We start from the raw sequence: 13,865 nt of genomic DNA, 5'->3' as shown, positions 1-13,865 counted from the left end.
CACGTGCAGTGGTGCCACGTTGCTGGCCTGAAATCGGCCATGGCAGGTGTATTTACACCACAGAATGCAGCAAACGCTACAAACCAGGGCTGGGGATTGTTTTGTTTTTTCTGGATTGCTGGTTGATAAACATTGACTAACACAGTCCTAGGGTGACCTTCCAGGTCTGTGCTACCTTCACTATCAGCTTTTCGGGGACTTCCAAATGCCAGCAGAGCAAGGTAGGGTAGACTGCTAGGAACTCTGCACGACCCAGCCCTTATCCATAAGATTTTTCACAGTATTCATGGGAGGAAACACGGCTAAATAATTATTGTCTTCTCTGTGCCTCAGTTTGCTTATTTATAAAATGGGAGCACTAATGGAACCTAACCTAGGATTGCTGGAAGGGTTAAATGAGATACTACGTAAACAAGGCAATGGCCAACCCATGGTATGTGCCCTCAAACAGGGGTTGACAGACCTTGTCTATAAAAGGCCAGGTGGTAAAGACCTTTGCCGTGGTGGGCCATGTGGTCTCCGTTGCAACTATTTTGCTGCCGCTGCAGCACAAAAGCAGTCGCAGACAATGCAGAGATGAGCGAGCATTGGCTATGCACCAATGGAGCCTTATTTACAAAAACAGGCAAAGGTCCAGATTTGGTCCACCAGCCATAGTTTCCTGACCCCTGCTCCATAAAGGGAGGTTATTATTTTTGCTGTTATTATCATTCTTATCTGATAAGCAAGAAAACTGGGGCCCAAAGAGGTTAATGTCTTCCCTGGGGCTACACAGCAAATTAGCCAGCAGAACCAGGGGTCTCCCTGCCCACCCTCAGGGCTCTTCCCAGACTCCTGCTTCCGTGTCAGAGCTCAGAGCACCAGGGCACAGCTCTGGACCCGGAGAGGGCTGAGTGCCAAGTCAGGGCTGTGGGGAGCCCAGGGCCTGCTTCACTGCCCTGGCTGCCCCAGCCTCAGCGTGCAGGGAAACCCCGCACAGGCCAACAGCCAGGGCCAAAGAAGGAGAACCCTTTAAAAGAGGGAATGGAACGCAGGAACACACAGACGCCCTTCCTAATCAGGGCTGATTGCAACCTTAAGTGGAATAGCAGGCGAGGGTGCAACCCCGTTTAATTTACAGCTGGAGCCAGCGCTTGGAAGCAGCTGCTAAACTCCTTGCAAAACTACCAGCTGGCCCCTGGGGAGCTGAGAGTGGAATCAGGAAACCTGGAGGATCCACGCTGCCACGTGTGGGCTGGCATGAGCGTGTGTGCGTGTCGTGTGTGTCCCTCCAGGATTGCCACATCCCCACATGCCGAGGTCGCACAGAACGCTCAGGCAGGCTTCATCCCGTGCCAGAGTGCCTCGGTCATTAGGACGGCTGTGTGGCCCAGCGTGCCTGGAATGGTCCTACTTATGCCTGTTTTTTTGCATGATTATTAATAATGTCCCAGACCGAACAATAAATCGTACGGTCACCCTAGCAATGGTGGACAGAGACCCTCATGCACATACATGACGCTGCGGGGGCACCCAACACATCCCCTAACTACACGTAACAGCACGTAACACGTAACCACACTCCTCAGCAGCCATGCATGCGTGTGCCAGCGTTTGGTCTAAGGTACGCAGACACACAGTCGGGCCCTCCAGACTTCACCATCCAAACCCTGAGTGAGCCAGACCCAGGTCCACACATTTAGAGGAATTACCCAAACTGTCCTTCTTTGTGGGGAGCCCTGGGGGAGAGGGGAGCCAGCCCTCAAGCCGCCCCCACCAGCACAATGCCAGGTAGAGAACAAGTGCACAATTCAAATGTTCAGGAAACAGAGTCCAGGGACACACAGAGCCACCTTCCAACAGCCCAGTCCCACCCCAGCCTGGGCCTTGGCTACTGATGGGGCAAACCCCCCGGCACCTCCCAGGGCAGCCCTTACCCAAAGTGCCGGCTCTGGGAGCCAGGCCTGGGTGCTCTGCACACAGCACGGCTTCGTTCAGGTCCAGAGATGTGTCTCCCGCATCCATATCTCACGCCCTTTTCAGCCAACTCAAACCCCAAATTGCTCCTCTCTGGCACCAGCCTCTCCCCGACCCCTCCCCGGCACTTAGGATTCCCACCAACCCTTTCCTGCCCACCTGGCCCCGGCTGGAGGAGCCAGTCTCTGTGGGTCCTATCTCAGGACTCAGGCCTCCACCGACCAACGGGAGGCTTCCCGGGAGGGGGAAGGGTGCCAGCTCCTCTTAGCCGCCCAACTGTCCCAGGGGGGCCAGGCTGCCTGGCTGTCAGGTGGGGAGGAGGATGCCCAGGGCCAAGGGCTCGAGCCAGCTGCCCAACAGCCGCGTCAACTCTCCCTCCCAGGACCCCACCCACGGGGCCCTCCATGGCGGGAGGGACAGTAGGCCCTAACAGACACGGGGGAGTGAAAGCACCAGTTGGTGGTTTGGCCACGGGTCAGGAGACACCTGGGGAGAGGGGACAGAGGAGATGGCAAAGAGCTGCTGTCCTGACCTTGGTTCAGGTACTGATCATACGGTGCTGCTGAGCAAACCCCTTCTCAGGCCTCAGTTTCTTCTGGGCAACAGTAGGGGCTCAGAGGCGCTGCAGAGCAACACTGTCCAGTGGAACTTTCTGCCACGATGAAGCTGTTCAGTAGCTGCACTGTCCGTGCGGCAGCAGCCACCAGCCGGGTGTGGCTACCGAGCACTTGAAATGTGGCTGGTCTCACTGGGGAACAGAATTTTCTTGTTTTGATGACTTTAATTTTAAATCTAAATAGACATACATGACTACTGCATGGGATAGCGTGGTTCTAGAGCCTCAGTTTCCCCAACTGTAAAATGGGGCTCGTAATAGCATCCAGCCTTCTGGGGTCACTATGAGATGATGCGTGTAAAGCTCAGCTCTCAGCCAGGTTGTTGGCACGTGGTAAAAATAGATCTTAGTAATTCTTATCCTCTTTCGGGTCCTGGATGCCCTGGAGAGTGGAATGAAACCATGAACCTTACACTAGAACTGACCCATCACAGACAGACAAGCACACACAGATCACACACACACACACACATGCACACACACGCACGCACAACTTGGCAACCAATTTCAAGTGCTCCCGAGGCAGGTCAAGCGTTCCTTTAGAACATGAAAGTTCCTTCCAGCTCTACAAGTCTCCAAGGCTCTGAGCACATGTTGCCGACGTCTCTGTCCCTCCCCTCCCTGCCAGGCTCAGGCATCTCAGAGAACCCTTCCCAACACTCAGGGCCAAGTGCACAGGCAGGGCTCGGAAAAATCCTGGAGCGTGGAGGGCAGGCCCAGGGCAAGGGCGACGGGATGGATTCTGTGAGCTCATCGCAGCAGCCGTCACCAGAGTTCCCAGAGAGGCGGGTGGCGTCAGGAGGGGGTGACTGAGTGGGAGCCGGCGGTGGCGGCTGCGGCGGCAGCAAGGGGTGTGGGGCGGAGAGGGAGGCAGGATGGAACGCGCTATAATAGCGGCTTTGTGCTCCGCTTCCCAGCTCCCTGGGAACGCCAGGAAGATTATGAAACCCGGTGTCTTTGGAAATGCCAGGATATTAGCTGGAAAAAGAATAATACGAAAATAAAATAATGCTCGAGATGGAGACAGCAGACGATTAGCAGACGGAGCCAGGGCCTCCCGCTCCGTGGAGGGAGCCAGGCTTGGCCCCTGCAGAAGGTTTCAGGGAAAGGCTGCCCGTGCTAATGAGCAGACAGGGCCTGCCTTCCAAGGAGACGTCTTCCAGAGGGGAGCTGGCACGCAGGGCCCAGCCGCTGGTGGACGTGCGGGCCGGGGAAGGGGTGGTAGGAGGCGAGGGGGCGCTGCGGACCTGGTCCAAAACTGTCAGATTACCAGAAAGGCACCTGGCTACCACCCACCGTCCTTCCCCACCCATCAAGGTCTGCCTCCCAACACCCTCCCCTCAATAGGCACTGTCACTCCAGAATGACTCTTAGTCTACCCCCCAGCACTTCAAAGGTGCAGATTCTATTGGGCTTATTTGCACTCCTGTGTGAACATCTCTCTTCCAAATCAGACAGGAGTTTCCCCCAGCCAGGCCTCCAGCATCAGACCTGGGGATCATTAGAAGTAAAGATCACTTTCCTGCCACCAAGGAGCAGGGGGAACGTGTCATCTTGCCCTGCTTCCCTCTGCAGGACCTTGGCCACACACCTCCTCCAGCCAGGTAGGGACACACCCTGCCTCTCCCAGAAAAGCATCCAAGTGGGGGGCCAATGGGAGCCGTCCCACACTGCATGATGCACCATCAACTGCACATCCTCCACACTCAGAGCCGGTCCCAGGCCCAGCAGCGGTATCACCCAGACGCTTGTTAGGCCTGGAGACTCTCAGCCCCACCTGGACGCTGAATCAGGGTCTATATTTTAACAAGACCCCCAGATGGCTCCTACGTGCATTACGTCTGAGAAGCACGTCTTTACACACATCAACGTTAATCCTTACACTGACCCGGGGTGGCGTTACTGTCACAAGTGAGGTAACGGGGTCACTAACAGCATGACTGTCCACAGCTAGTAAGGAGAGGAAGTCAAATTCGAACCTCACCTGTGCCGGCAGCAGCCTGGCCCATCCCGCCATGTCTTCCCCAGTGAACCAACGGGCAGCAGGGGCCACTGGGCAGAGAGCAGCGCCTGGCACAGAGGCGGGTCTGGCATCCAGAACACCCAACCGTCTGCCCCAGGGTGCAGGGTGCACTTCGGCCCAAGTGCCTGGCTGGGCATCAGCACCTCCCAGGACAAGGACAGCAGGCTCCGTGACGGGAGCCCAGACTGTCCTGGAGCCTGGCAGGAAGCACAGAAAGGTGACCATGGAAAGGGAGTGTGTGTGTGAGGGTGCGTGTGTGCAAGAGAGTGTGTGTGTATGTGTGTGCTCGAGGGAGAGAGTGTGTGTGAGTGTGTGTTGGGCTGACGGGGGCTCAGCTCACTCAGGTACAGAGTCATCCAGATGGTTATTGCCACAGGGGCCCGTGGCCCGTCCAAATGCGGGACACACCTAAAGACTTTCCAAAACTCTGTGGTCTTCCAACTCCAAGTTTGTGGGATCCACTGTCTCCCTCTGGCCCCCTCTGGCAGCCAAGCTCTCCCAGGACGCACAGGGCTTCCCTGCGTTGTTACAGGCACGTCACATTTGAATTACAGGCACCTGTCCCAGCTGTTGACTTCACGCTTGATTTCAGGGATCCCTCACAGCACGTTCTCCGGCGTGAAAAGTAGACCAGTTGGTTTCTCTCTGGGAAGTGCCCCCCAGCCTCCCGGCACCAAGCCATGAAAGCTGGGCAGTGGGACCCCCAGCCCTGCTCACCTTCCTCCCCCAGGTCCCAGGCAGCCCAGAGCCTGTGCTTGCTTCATCCACGTGTCTCCGGGCCCCTCTTCCCCCAGCTTCCCTACCCTGGGCCGCCTGGCAGGCGGCTGCCAGATCTGACTCCCCCCCCCACAGCACTGCACCGTGTGTGTCAGACTTGCCAGGGCCAACCGTGAACTCATCGCAGCCCAGGCCCACCCCGCCCCTCGGCCTGGCAATGGCTGTGGCCCCACCATCCACCCAGTCGAGCCTCTGAGGCCCCTTGGACCCTGCCCTCCCAAGCTCTGCTGCTCCACCTCCCCGACCCGGGTCCCACAGCCCCCACCCAGGTGGTCACCTCATCCTGGACCTCAACCCAAGACTCCTGGTGGTCTCCTGGCAGGACGCTCTCCCTCCCAACCATCCTCCGTGGCTACTTGATTGATGGTCCTACGGCCCAGCTCTGACCAGAGCACTCCTCCTCTCAACAGCCCACGCTGGCTCCCTCCTGCTCAGTGAACAGAGTCCTCTGATCGCCATCTGGAGCTCTTGGCCTAGCACTGTTTGGGGGGTTTTTTCCCCTTTCCAGAAGCTCCCCTCCCCAACCGGGTGGCGCTGTCAATCCCAGACAAGGGGCATGGCCCAGGGTGGCCAATCAGAGCGCTCCCTCCCTCCCCAGGTGCAGGGGCTGGCTCGCGCACAGGACCCGGCAGAGCCAGCCGTCACGCACGAGACTTTTACTGGCATTATTGAGAAGGCAGCACTCCGGGGTCTCCAGCTGGGAGGAAAACAGAGTGTGGTGCCAGGTGGCTGTGCTATTTTATCTAGCAGGCTGGCCGGGAGGATGATGTCAGCCTTTCGTCACCAGCACCACCTTTGCTGCCACACAGAGCGAGCCAGCGTGAGACAAGGCTGAGACGGGAGCGGGTCCTGGGGACGCTGTGTGAACCGCTGTTTCCTGCCAGGCCCAACGCCTGGTGCACCTCCTGGGCTGTCCCCAGCCATGTGAGCCCACAGCCTCCCCTTTTCCCTTTGGCGCATTTCAGTTTCTGTCTGACGGAAACAAACCCTGGCTACTCGGGGTGCCTGCCTGGCCTTCTCAGACCTGGCCCTGACTCTGGGGCCTGCCAAGGTCTTTACACCCCCATCCCCCGGCTGGAGCCACACGACCCCCGCCAGGCCCTTTCTGACCCAAAACAAAGGGAGTCGGGCACACCAGCCCTGTCCCTGGAGGCCCCTGCTGCGGCTGCTCCGACCCGGGCAGCAGTCCCCTCCCACGCCTCTCTGTCCTGGCCCCAGGACCGGTCAGCAGCCTGGAGAGCCCAGCGCCCTGAATCTCCCCTCAGCCTCCCAGTGACTTGGCCCCAGAACAAGGGAGGGGGTCCCTCTGAAGCCTATGGCAGGCTTCTCTGATGTCATCTGGCCCCCAGAGGGTTTCTTCTCCCACACTGCCACCACTAGGCCTGGCCCCCCAACGAGGCCTGAGACTGATAGAACTGAACGCTCCTGCCTGGCCCTACTCCCTCTCGGGGCCGGTGCTGGCTTCCACTCCCTTCCCCATTCCCACCCTGTCAGACCCTGAGCCTGCCCCACGGTACCCCCAGCCCTAGAAGCTGGGCTGTCCTCAGGACAAGTGTCCCACCCTGACCCTGACCCAATACACGTACACACACAGCGGGCTCCACGTGGACACTCTGGCCCCGCCAGCCAGTGCAGCTGGTGGCACCTGCCCCGAGGGTCCCAGCCCAAATCCCCCACAGCAGGTGCACAGTCCTGGCTGGATTTCAGAGGGGGGTCTCCTTCAGGGCCTCTCCCTTCCACCTCCAGGAATCCCCAGACCAGCAGAGCAGGGGACAGGCTGTATGCCACCCCTGAGTGTCCCCACCCAGACAGTCCAGGGGTGCCTGCTCATCCCTTCTGGGGAGCCCGTCACCTAGACCCTGGATGACCTTGAGCCAACCCCAGTTCCACTGGCTACAGAAAGTAGGCCCTGGGGCAGGACAGCCACCCTGGGGCAGGACAGCCACCCTGGCTGGGGCTCAGTTTCTAAGATACATCTCTGCCCAAAAATTGCTGGGGATGCCCAGGAGATGGCTTCTGCATGTCCAGCCAAGGACATCCGGGGTCACCCACCCTCTCTGGCTAGCACCGGGGGCTAGGCCAAAGCCTCCCTGCCCCTCCTCGTGCCTGCCAGCCTCTTCAAGAAGAGGCGGGTCCCTTGGCTCCAATCACAGGTCAGCCCACCAGACAGCCACGGCCGTCTCCCACTCTGCTCCCGGCCCGACTACTCAAAGGAGCAGTGTGTCTCCCAATGCCAACAAAGGAGCTGCTTTACTGTAGGAGAACACCCAGCCAGGTGCCCACTTTCCCACATGCCCCCCTACAGGCACTGAAGCCAGGATGACCGGCCAATGTTCCATCCAAAAGCCCCAACCTGGGGGGTCCCGCACCTCACCCACAGCAGCCTGGAACAGACCTGAGAAGCCAGGACGGACTCCACTCAACCCAAGACAAGCACGGCCCCACGTACCAGGGCCCCCTCGAGGGCAAACACAGCTGCAGGCCCCGTCTTCTCCAGCGGCTCCATCCGGCGGCGCCACCTGCGGCGGCGGAAGGCATCCGTCTTGCGGTACTCAAGGTGGAACTTCCAGCCAAAGAGAGAGGCATACTCCCAGCCCTCGCCCTCCGCCTCCGCCTGCCTGTGCTGCGGGGAGAACGGACAGACTCAGAGGCCAGTTGGAGGGCCAGGTGGAGTCCTGCACTGGGCTCCAGCTGTGCCTTCCTGCCCTCCACGATGACTTCCCACCAGCCCCACACCAGCACCCTCCAGGTGGGAAAACCTGGGAGGGCCACCTGGAGGAGGGGGGCTTTGAGCAACTTCTACAGCGACAAGAACCCCAGGTGAGAAAGCCAGGAGGGAAAGGAGTCTCCATGGGCTGCAGGGAGAACGAGGCACCAGAAAGGGAAGGTCGGCTGAAGCAGTGAGAAAACACTGGGCTTCTGGCTTGCTTGTTTGTTTGACTTATGGGTGGACATCATGAATCCAAGGTTTTCTTGTCATTTCCTTTTTCTTCTTCACATCCCAGCTTATAAAAATGGAAGTGGTCTGCAGTTCAGAGGCAGAAGAAAGCTCCTGACTCCCACGCTCAGGCTACTTCTCCCCTAGAGGTGAGACCTAGCTAGCTATGGAGGGGTCCCCTGCACTCTTTCCAAGGGGACCCTTTCCCAGGCCTCGAGGGAGCCCTGGAAGCCCGCTGCCTTCCAGATCCCGGGAGAGAGTGTCCTCAGACACCACCTCAGGACTGGGCCATGAGCACAGTGACAGGGGCCAGTCCTGGAGGCCAGCTGCACCCCTCTCCAGGAAGGATGCTGGCTGGGGGTGGCAGGCCAGGCACAGGCACCTGGCCAGGCTCCACCTCTGTCCGCAGGGAAAGAGTTGAGCCTTTCTGGTCCATGGCAATAGGAACACTGGCTGTCTAAAAGCCTTGTGCCTCCCCAGACCCAGTGACAGCCCTTTCTAGGTTCTCTGTGCCCAAAAAGAGAGGAATGAGCCTGGGTCATGCCAAAGACTACTCCTGGACTGGGAGAGGCCTGGTTCTTGAGCCAAAATTCAAATGTGTGCTTAGGAAGGAAGATCACAGACTGAGAGAGCCCAGCAGAGGCAGGCACTGAGGCCGTGCGGCACACGGCACCTGTGTGACTCTGGAGCAAGTGCGTGTGCTCCTGTGTGCCCACCCACGTGCACTATGGGTGTGTGGGGGTCCCGTGGTATCTGGGCCCCACTGGGGCACGTGTGCTCACACCATGTGAATGCTGATGGGGCCCACCCTGACCTTGGCCAGCTGGCACGCTCTGCACACCCATCCCCAGCTGCCCTGAGTGTCGGAGGATCCCAGCTCCCAGAGACCCCTGCTCCAGAGAATTCCATGGCTGAAGAGAGCCGCCTCGCTGGGGAGGCAGGTATGGGCCCCAGCACATGCATCCCAGCAGCCCTCAGCCAATGACAGGCAGCTAAGAGGGGGCAAGCCCCAGCCCCTTGCCTCCAGGTGAGGACGACTCTGTGGGGCTCAAGGGTGCACCCCTCCCGGGCCACAGCTCAGGCCAAAGCTGGCCGCCTGAGGCCGTGTCCCTGCTCCTCACATTCCTGAGAGCACAGCCTCAGCAACATGCAGCCAAGTCCACCGCTTAGACTCTGCCTCTAGGAAACCCAGCCCAACACACATTCCACGGATGCCTTTCCACCTTCCGGGCCTGTGTGTGAACTCTGCATGTAACCCCCTCGGGAGGTCCTGGGCACCTGGATGTGTTCTTTGTCTGTGAGCACCTGTGGGTGTGCTGGGTGTGATCTGTGAGCATCCCCTGTGCCTGTGCATGTCACTCTCACGCACACCTGCAGGTGTCTATGTGCACACAGGTCTGCACCTGCGCCCACTGGCCTCCCCCAACCAGGGGCCTCACTCCCACCCACCACCTACTGGCTCACCCTCTTCAGCGCTTCCATCTGGCTGAGGTCCCTCCTGCGCAGGCGGACCCAGCGCCGCCGGCGGTGCGTGTAGTACATCTTCTCAGCAGGGACCCAGTGCCTCGGCTTCCGGTCCGGGGGGATGGTGATGCTATACTCCCAGCCTGGGGGAGGGGGCATCCATCATTCATTGCCCAGCAATTCCCTTCCCTCCTGGGACCATCTCTCAATTTGGGGCATGCTCACAGACTCTTAAGTGGCCACTGACTCTTGGTCCTAATTGGTAGCCTGAAGTAGGGGGCTGCCTTCAGGAAGTCCCCCCAGGTGAAGTAGCCCAGTGAAGGCCAGTGCCCCGGGCCGAGGGGCCCTGACATCCAGCTATCTCCCCCAGCATGCCTCGAGAGCTCGCCGGGCTGGGGCTCGCCAGGCTCCACATGCTGCCCACCTTGCTCGTCGACGGCCCGATTGAGGTCTGTGGACCATTCTTCATCTTCCCACTTCCAGCCCAGCGGGCACTCAATGTCATCCTTGGGAAGAACCTTCTCCCCGTTCTAAGGACAAAACAGGACAGGCAAGCATGACAGCAGACAGTGGACACTAGCAGAGAGGCAGAAAAGATGCAACTTGACAACATACATTCTCAAAGCCCCAGACCAAAGGGCAGAGCCCCTGGGGACCTGGGTGACTCAGAGTCGGCATCCTGCCCTGCTGGACCCACACTGTCCCTATGGAAAGCAGAGTATGGAGGCTCAGGAGGTGGGAGGTGGGGAGAAGATGTCCCAGGCTTCTCTGAGCCACAGGCCCTTCCTCGGACCAAATGTCCAGGTTCTACCTGCCCCTGAGTGGCCCCCTTACCACGTCAGTGTAGTTGTCACTCATGTAGATCCACTGGCCTCCAGGAAGCCGGGTCTGGTTCTCAAACACCTCCTCCACAAAGCTCAGATGGCCAGCATCAGTGTCATGGAGCAGGCTGCAGGGAAGGGCAGTCAGAGCTCCGCTGAAGAGACCCCCACCCACCCGCCACCTCCAGGAGAGCACCCGGGCCTTGGCCAACCTCACGTGTCAGCCTCACCCCTGCCAACAAGAAAGACGGAGGGGAACGGGAAGGAAGCTGCAGAAAAGACAAGGCTAGACAGTGAAAAGGAGACCCAGGGACACACTGAGATCATCACAGACAAAGGAATGCATCCCTCAAGATAAGGAAGAGAAAAGGCGACCTACTGGAGACACCAAAAGCCAGATGAGTAGTTGAAGCTCAATAGATAGCTGTACAGTACAAAGTGTTATCAAGGTGTACACTTAAAATTTGAGTACTTGACTATATAATATGTTATACTTCAACTTTTTTAAAGTAAAAAAAAAGGGGGGGTGGTTAAATGTCAACCAGACAGGAAAAGGGAGAAGAGAAAGAGGAAGACAGCAATGTGGGTGGCAAAGGATGCTGCTGATCTGAGAGGGGCCGAGAGGGGGAGAAAGGACCCCTCCAGGGAAGAGTGAGCAGCCTCAAGTGTGAGAAGGAGGAGGAGGTGAGGGGCTTGCTTGAGCTGTCTTGGAGGACAGGGCCACCACCAATGGATGCAAAGGCAAATGGAGGCTTAATAATGAGGGACTTTCTGATCGTTAGAGCCCTTCCAGAAAGGAATGCCGCCTAGTGAGGCCCAGTCCTGGGAGCGTTCAAGCAGAAGTCCCTGTCCCTCCCCAAGCTCTCCCTGCCCATGACTCACGTCTTCTCTGGACACACGAACCAATCTCCCGCCCAGGTCCAGCCTGTCGAGGGGCGGAAGCTGTCCTTGGGTAGCTTAATTTTGCCCGTGACATCAGAAAACTTGGGGTAAGTGAGGCCCGTCGTGCCCCAGTTCCCGACCAGGGCCAGCTTGGTCTGGTTTTCATACTGGAGGGCGAGGGAGACAGAAAAGTCAGAGGGGGCCACAGTAGCTCTGGGGGGAGGCAGGTATGGCTGGCAGGCACTCACGGTTTCAGCAAAGACGGAGAGCTTCCCCTCAGCAAACTGGTTGAACTCCTTCTCATCCACAGAGAGCCCGAACCAGAGCTTGACCCGGATCTGCACCGGCATCCGGGACCCAGGCACCTTCTCCGTCGGATACTGGGTACCAGAGAAGGACAGAAACCCACAGGCCCCCTCAGGATCAGGATGTCCCAGCTAAGGGTTGGGGGGAGCATCCTTCAGACCTGGGTATACCAGCCTGACATCCCCATTAAGTGTGTGCCCTGTTGGAGGACTTACCAGAATTTCACGGAAGGGGAGTGTATAATTAAGAAAGTTTCTCACCCGTGCCAAGATCCCTTTCCATCAAAAGAGAAAACTGCATCCTTCCCACCTAGGAGCTCTCTGCAGAGAGGGTCCATGTGTAGACCAGGATCCCTCATTCTTCCCTTCTCCCACCATATCCTCATTTCCACTGTCTTTTGGAATAGCACTGCCAAGGGAGCTTTCTACCATGTTGGAAATGGTTTACATATGCACCATCCAATATGGTAGTCACTAGCCCCATGCAGCTACTGAGCACTTGCAATCTGGCCAGCGTGACTGCAGAGCTGAATTTTTAGTTTTACTTAATTTTAATTAATGTAAATGTAAATAGCCATATGTGGCTACCCTATTGGACAGTACAGTTCTAGAACTTGTCCCTAAAGGAGATAGAATGATACAGATCTGGAAGAGAAATAAATTAAAACCTCCCCATTCATTTTCAGCATTTTATTTTTTTTGGTTAGTATATCATCTAATATCCCTACCCTTTCAAGTGCTTATCAGCATGTTAACCACTACTCACTGGTCTTTAACTGCTTTTTATCCTGAAACTTTCAGAAGCTCTGCCAAAATGGAATAACCACAATACCCCAACATAAAAAAAGTTACTCTCCACAATTACTTCATCATTTGACTGAAACCAAAGGTCAGACGTGCCCTAAGGAGCAGAAGTGCCTCACTCTTAGAAGAACACATTGTCCTCTACAGGAAGTAACACATTTAGTACCTAGGCCTAGTGTGCATGGGCTCAGAGAAGTATGTCCTCTGGGACAGAGAGCCAAGCGAGGGAAAGGAGTTTGAGTGGGTTCAGAAGAGGAAAGGGAGGCTAATGTAGGGGGTCCCAAGCTGGTGGGGGAGGCCTGGATCCCTGGAGGGAGAGCTCAGGGCAGGTGGAGGCTTGAGGGGGTGCAGGACATGCCAACGTGGTAACCACTTCACACCTCCCTACTGCAAACCCAGCCTCTTCTTTGGGTTCACCCTCGGTGAGGGCTGGAGGAGGCCCCGATCTCACGTGTCACAGCCCTGGAAATGTCCCCACTCTCCCCCAGGTGGCTAGCTGCCTTTTCGCCTCCAAACCACCAGCCCCAGGGAGATGGCAGGAATGCCTTACCCCCTCTTCCCCCCTCCACCCTCACTCTCCCCTGTCCTCCCCCAGACGGGGCCAGCCTGCCGGACCCAAAATAGCAACAGCAAATAAAGAAATGTCTAGTTTGGGGCTCCTCTCCCTCTCTGCTGGTGCTCATTTTTTCCAACTTTGGTTTAAGTTAAGAAACACCAATGTTTTCTTGGTCTCTACTTGCTGCCAACATTTTTGTAGAGCTTGCTCAGGAGCTACTGGCAGGGCTCATAAACTCAGTGGGGAAGACTTCGAGAAACAATTCTATATCATTTTTTTGTGTGTGTGCTTGGAATTAGGGAAAATTTCAGTTTGCATTTCCCTGTGGCTACATAGCCACGAGGTCAGAACCTGGAGCTCAAGCCATCCCAGCGAGCCCTCCAGGCACAGCCGCCTCTGCAGCCCCACGCCACTCTCACCAGACAGCCTTCCTGGGCAGCCGGCTCCTTGACTTCCATTCCTTTCTGCCCCACTAGGCGAGGAGCTGGCTTAGGAGGGACATTCTCAGAAGTTAGGATCTCACGGGGAACATGCCTCAGGAGGCATGTGAGCAGGAGGAAGGGGACAGCCCACTGCCTAATGTACACACACACACACACACACACACATGCACAATCCCCCTTCTGGGCAAAGCTGGCCTCTTCTCCGAAGTACCAATGACCCTGTGTGCACGTATTTGCTCATCCCTGGCCTCAAGTAAGTCTCCAGTCATGGTACTTATGG

The 13,865-nt window shown here is 57.5% G+C and overlaps 1 protein-coding gene across 18 annotated transcripts in view; it reads right to left on the bottom strand.

Annotated features, from left to right (window-relative positions):
- DYSF (dysferlin) overlaps positions 1 to 13,865 on the bottom strand; it is a 201,459-nt gene that overhangs the window by 93,833 nt on the left and 93,761 nt on the right. For all 18 annotated transcript variants that reach the window (XM_045549836.1, XM_045549833.1, XM_045549840.1 and 15 more), the window contains 6 exons: positions 11,726 to 11,857; positions 11,478 to 11,644; positions 10,609 to 10,723; positions 10,199 to 10,304; positions 9,775 to 9,917; positions 7,822 to 7,995 (listed from right to left, as the gene is read on the bottom strand). In XM_045549836.1, coding sequence (XP_045405792.1) covers positions 7,822 to 7,995; positions 9,775 to 9,917; positions 10,199 to 10,304; positions 10,609 to 10,723; positions 11,478 to 11,644; positions 11,726 to 11,857 — 837 coding nt within the window. The remainder of the gene's footprint in view (positions 1 to 7,821; positions 7,996 to 9,774; positions 9,918 to 10,198; positions 10,305 to 10,608; positions 10,724 to 11,477; positions 11,645 to 11,725; positions 11,858 to 13,865) is intronic.

The sequence above is a fragment of the Lemur catta genome, chromosome 4, assembly GCF_020740605.2.
Source record: "Lemur catta isolate mLemCat1 chromosome 4, mLemCat1.pri, whole genome shotgun sequence".
NCBI lineage: Eukaryota > Metazoa > Chordata > Mammalia > Primates > Lemuridae > Lemur > Lemur catta.
The sequence above is the reverse complement of the archived record's forward strand: the minus strand, read 5'-3'. Positions and strand labels throughout refer to the sequence as shown.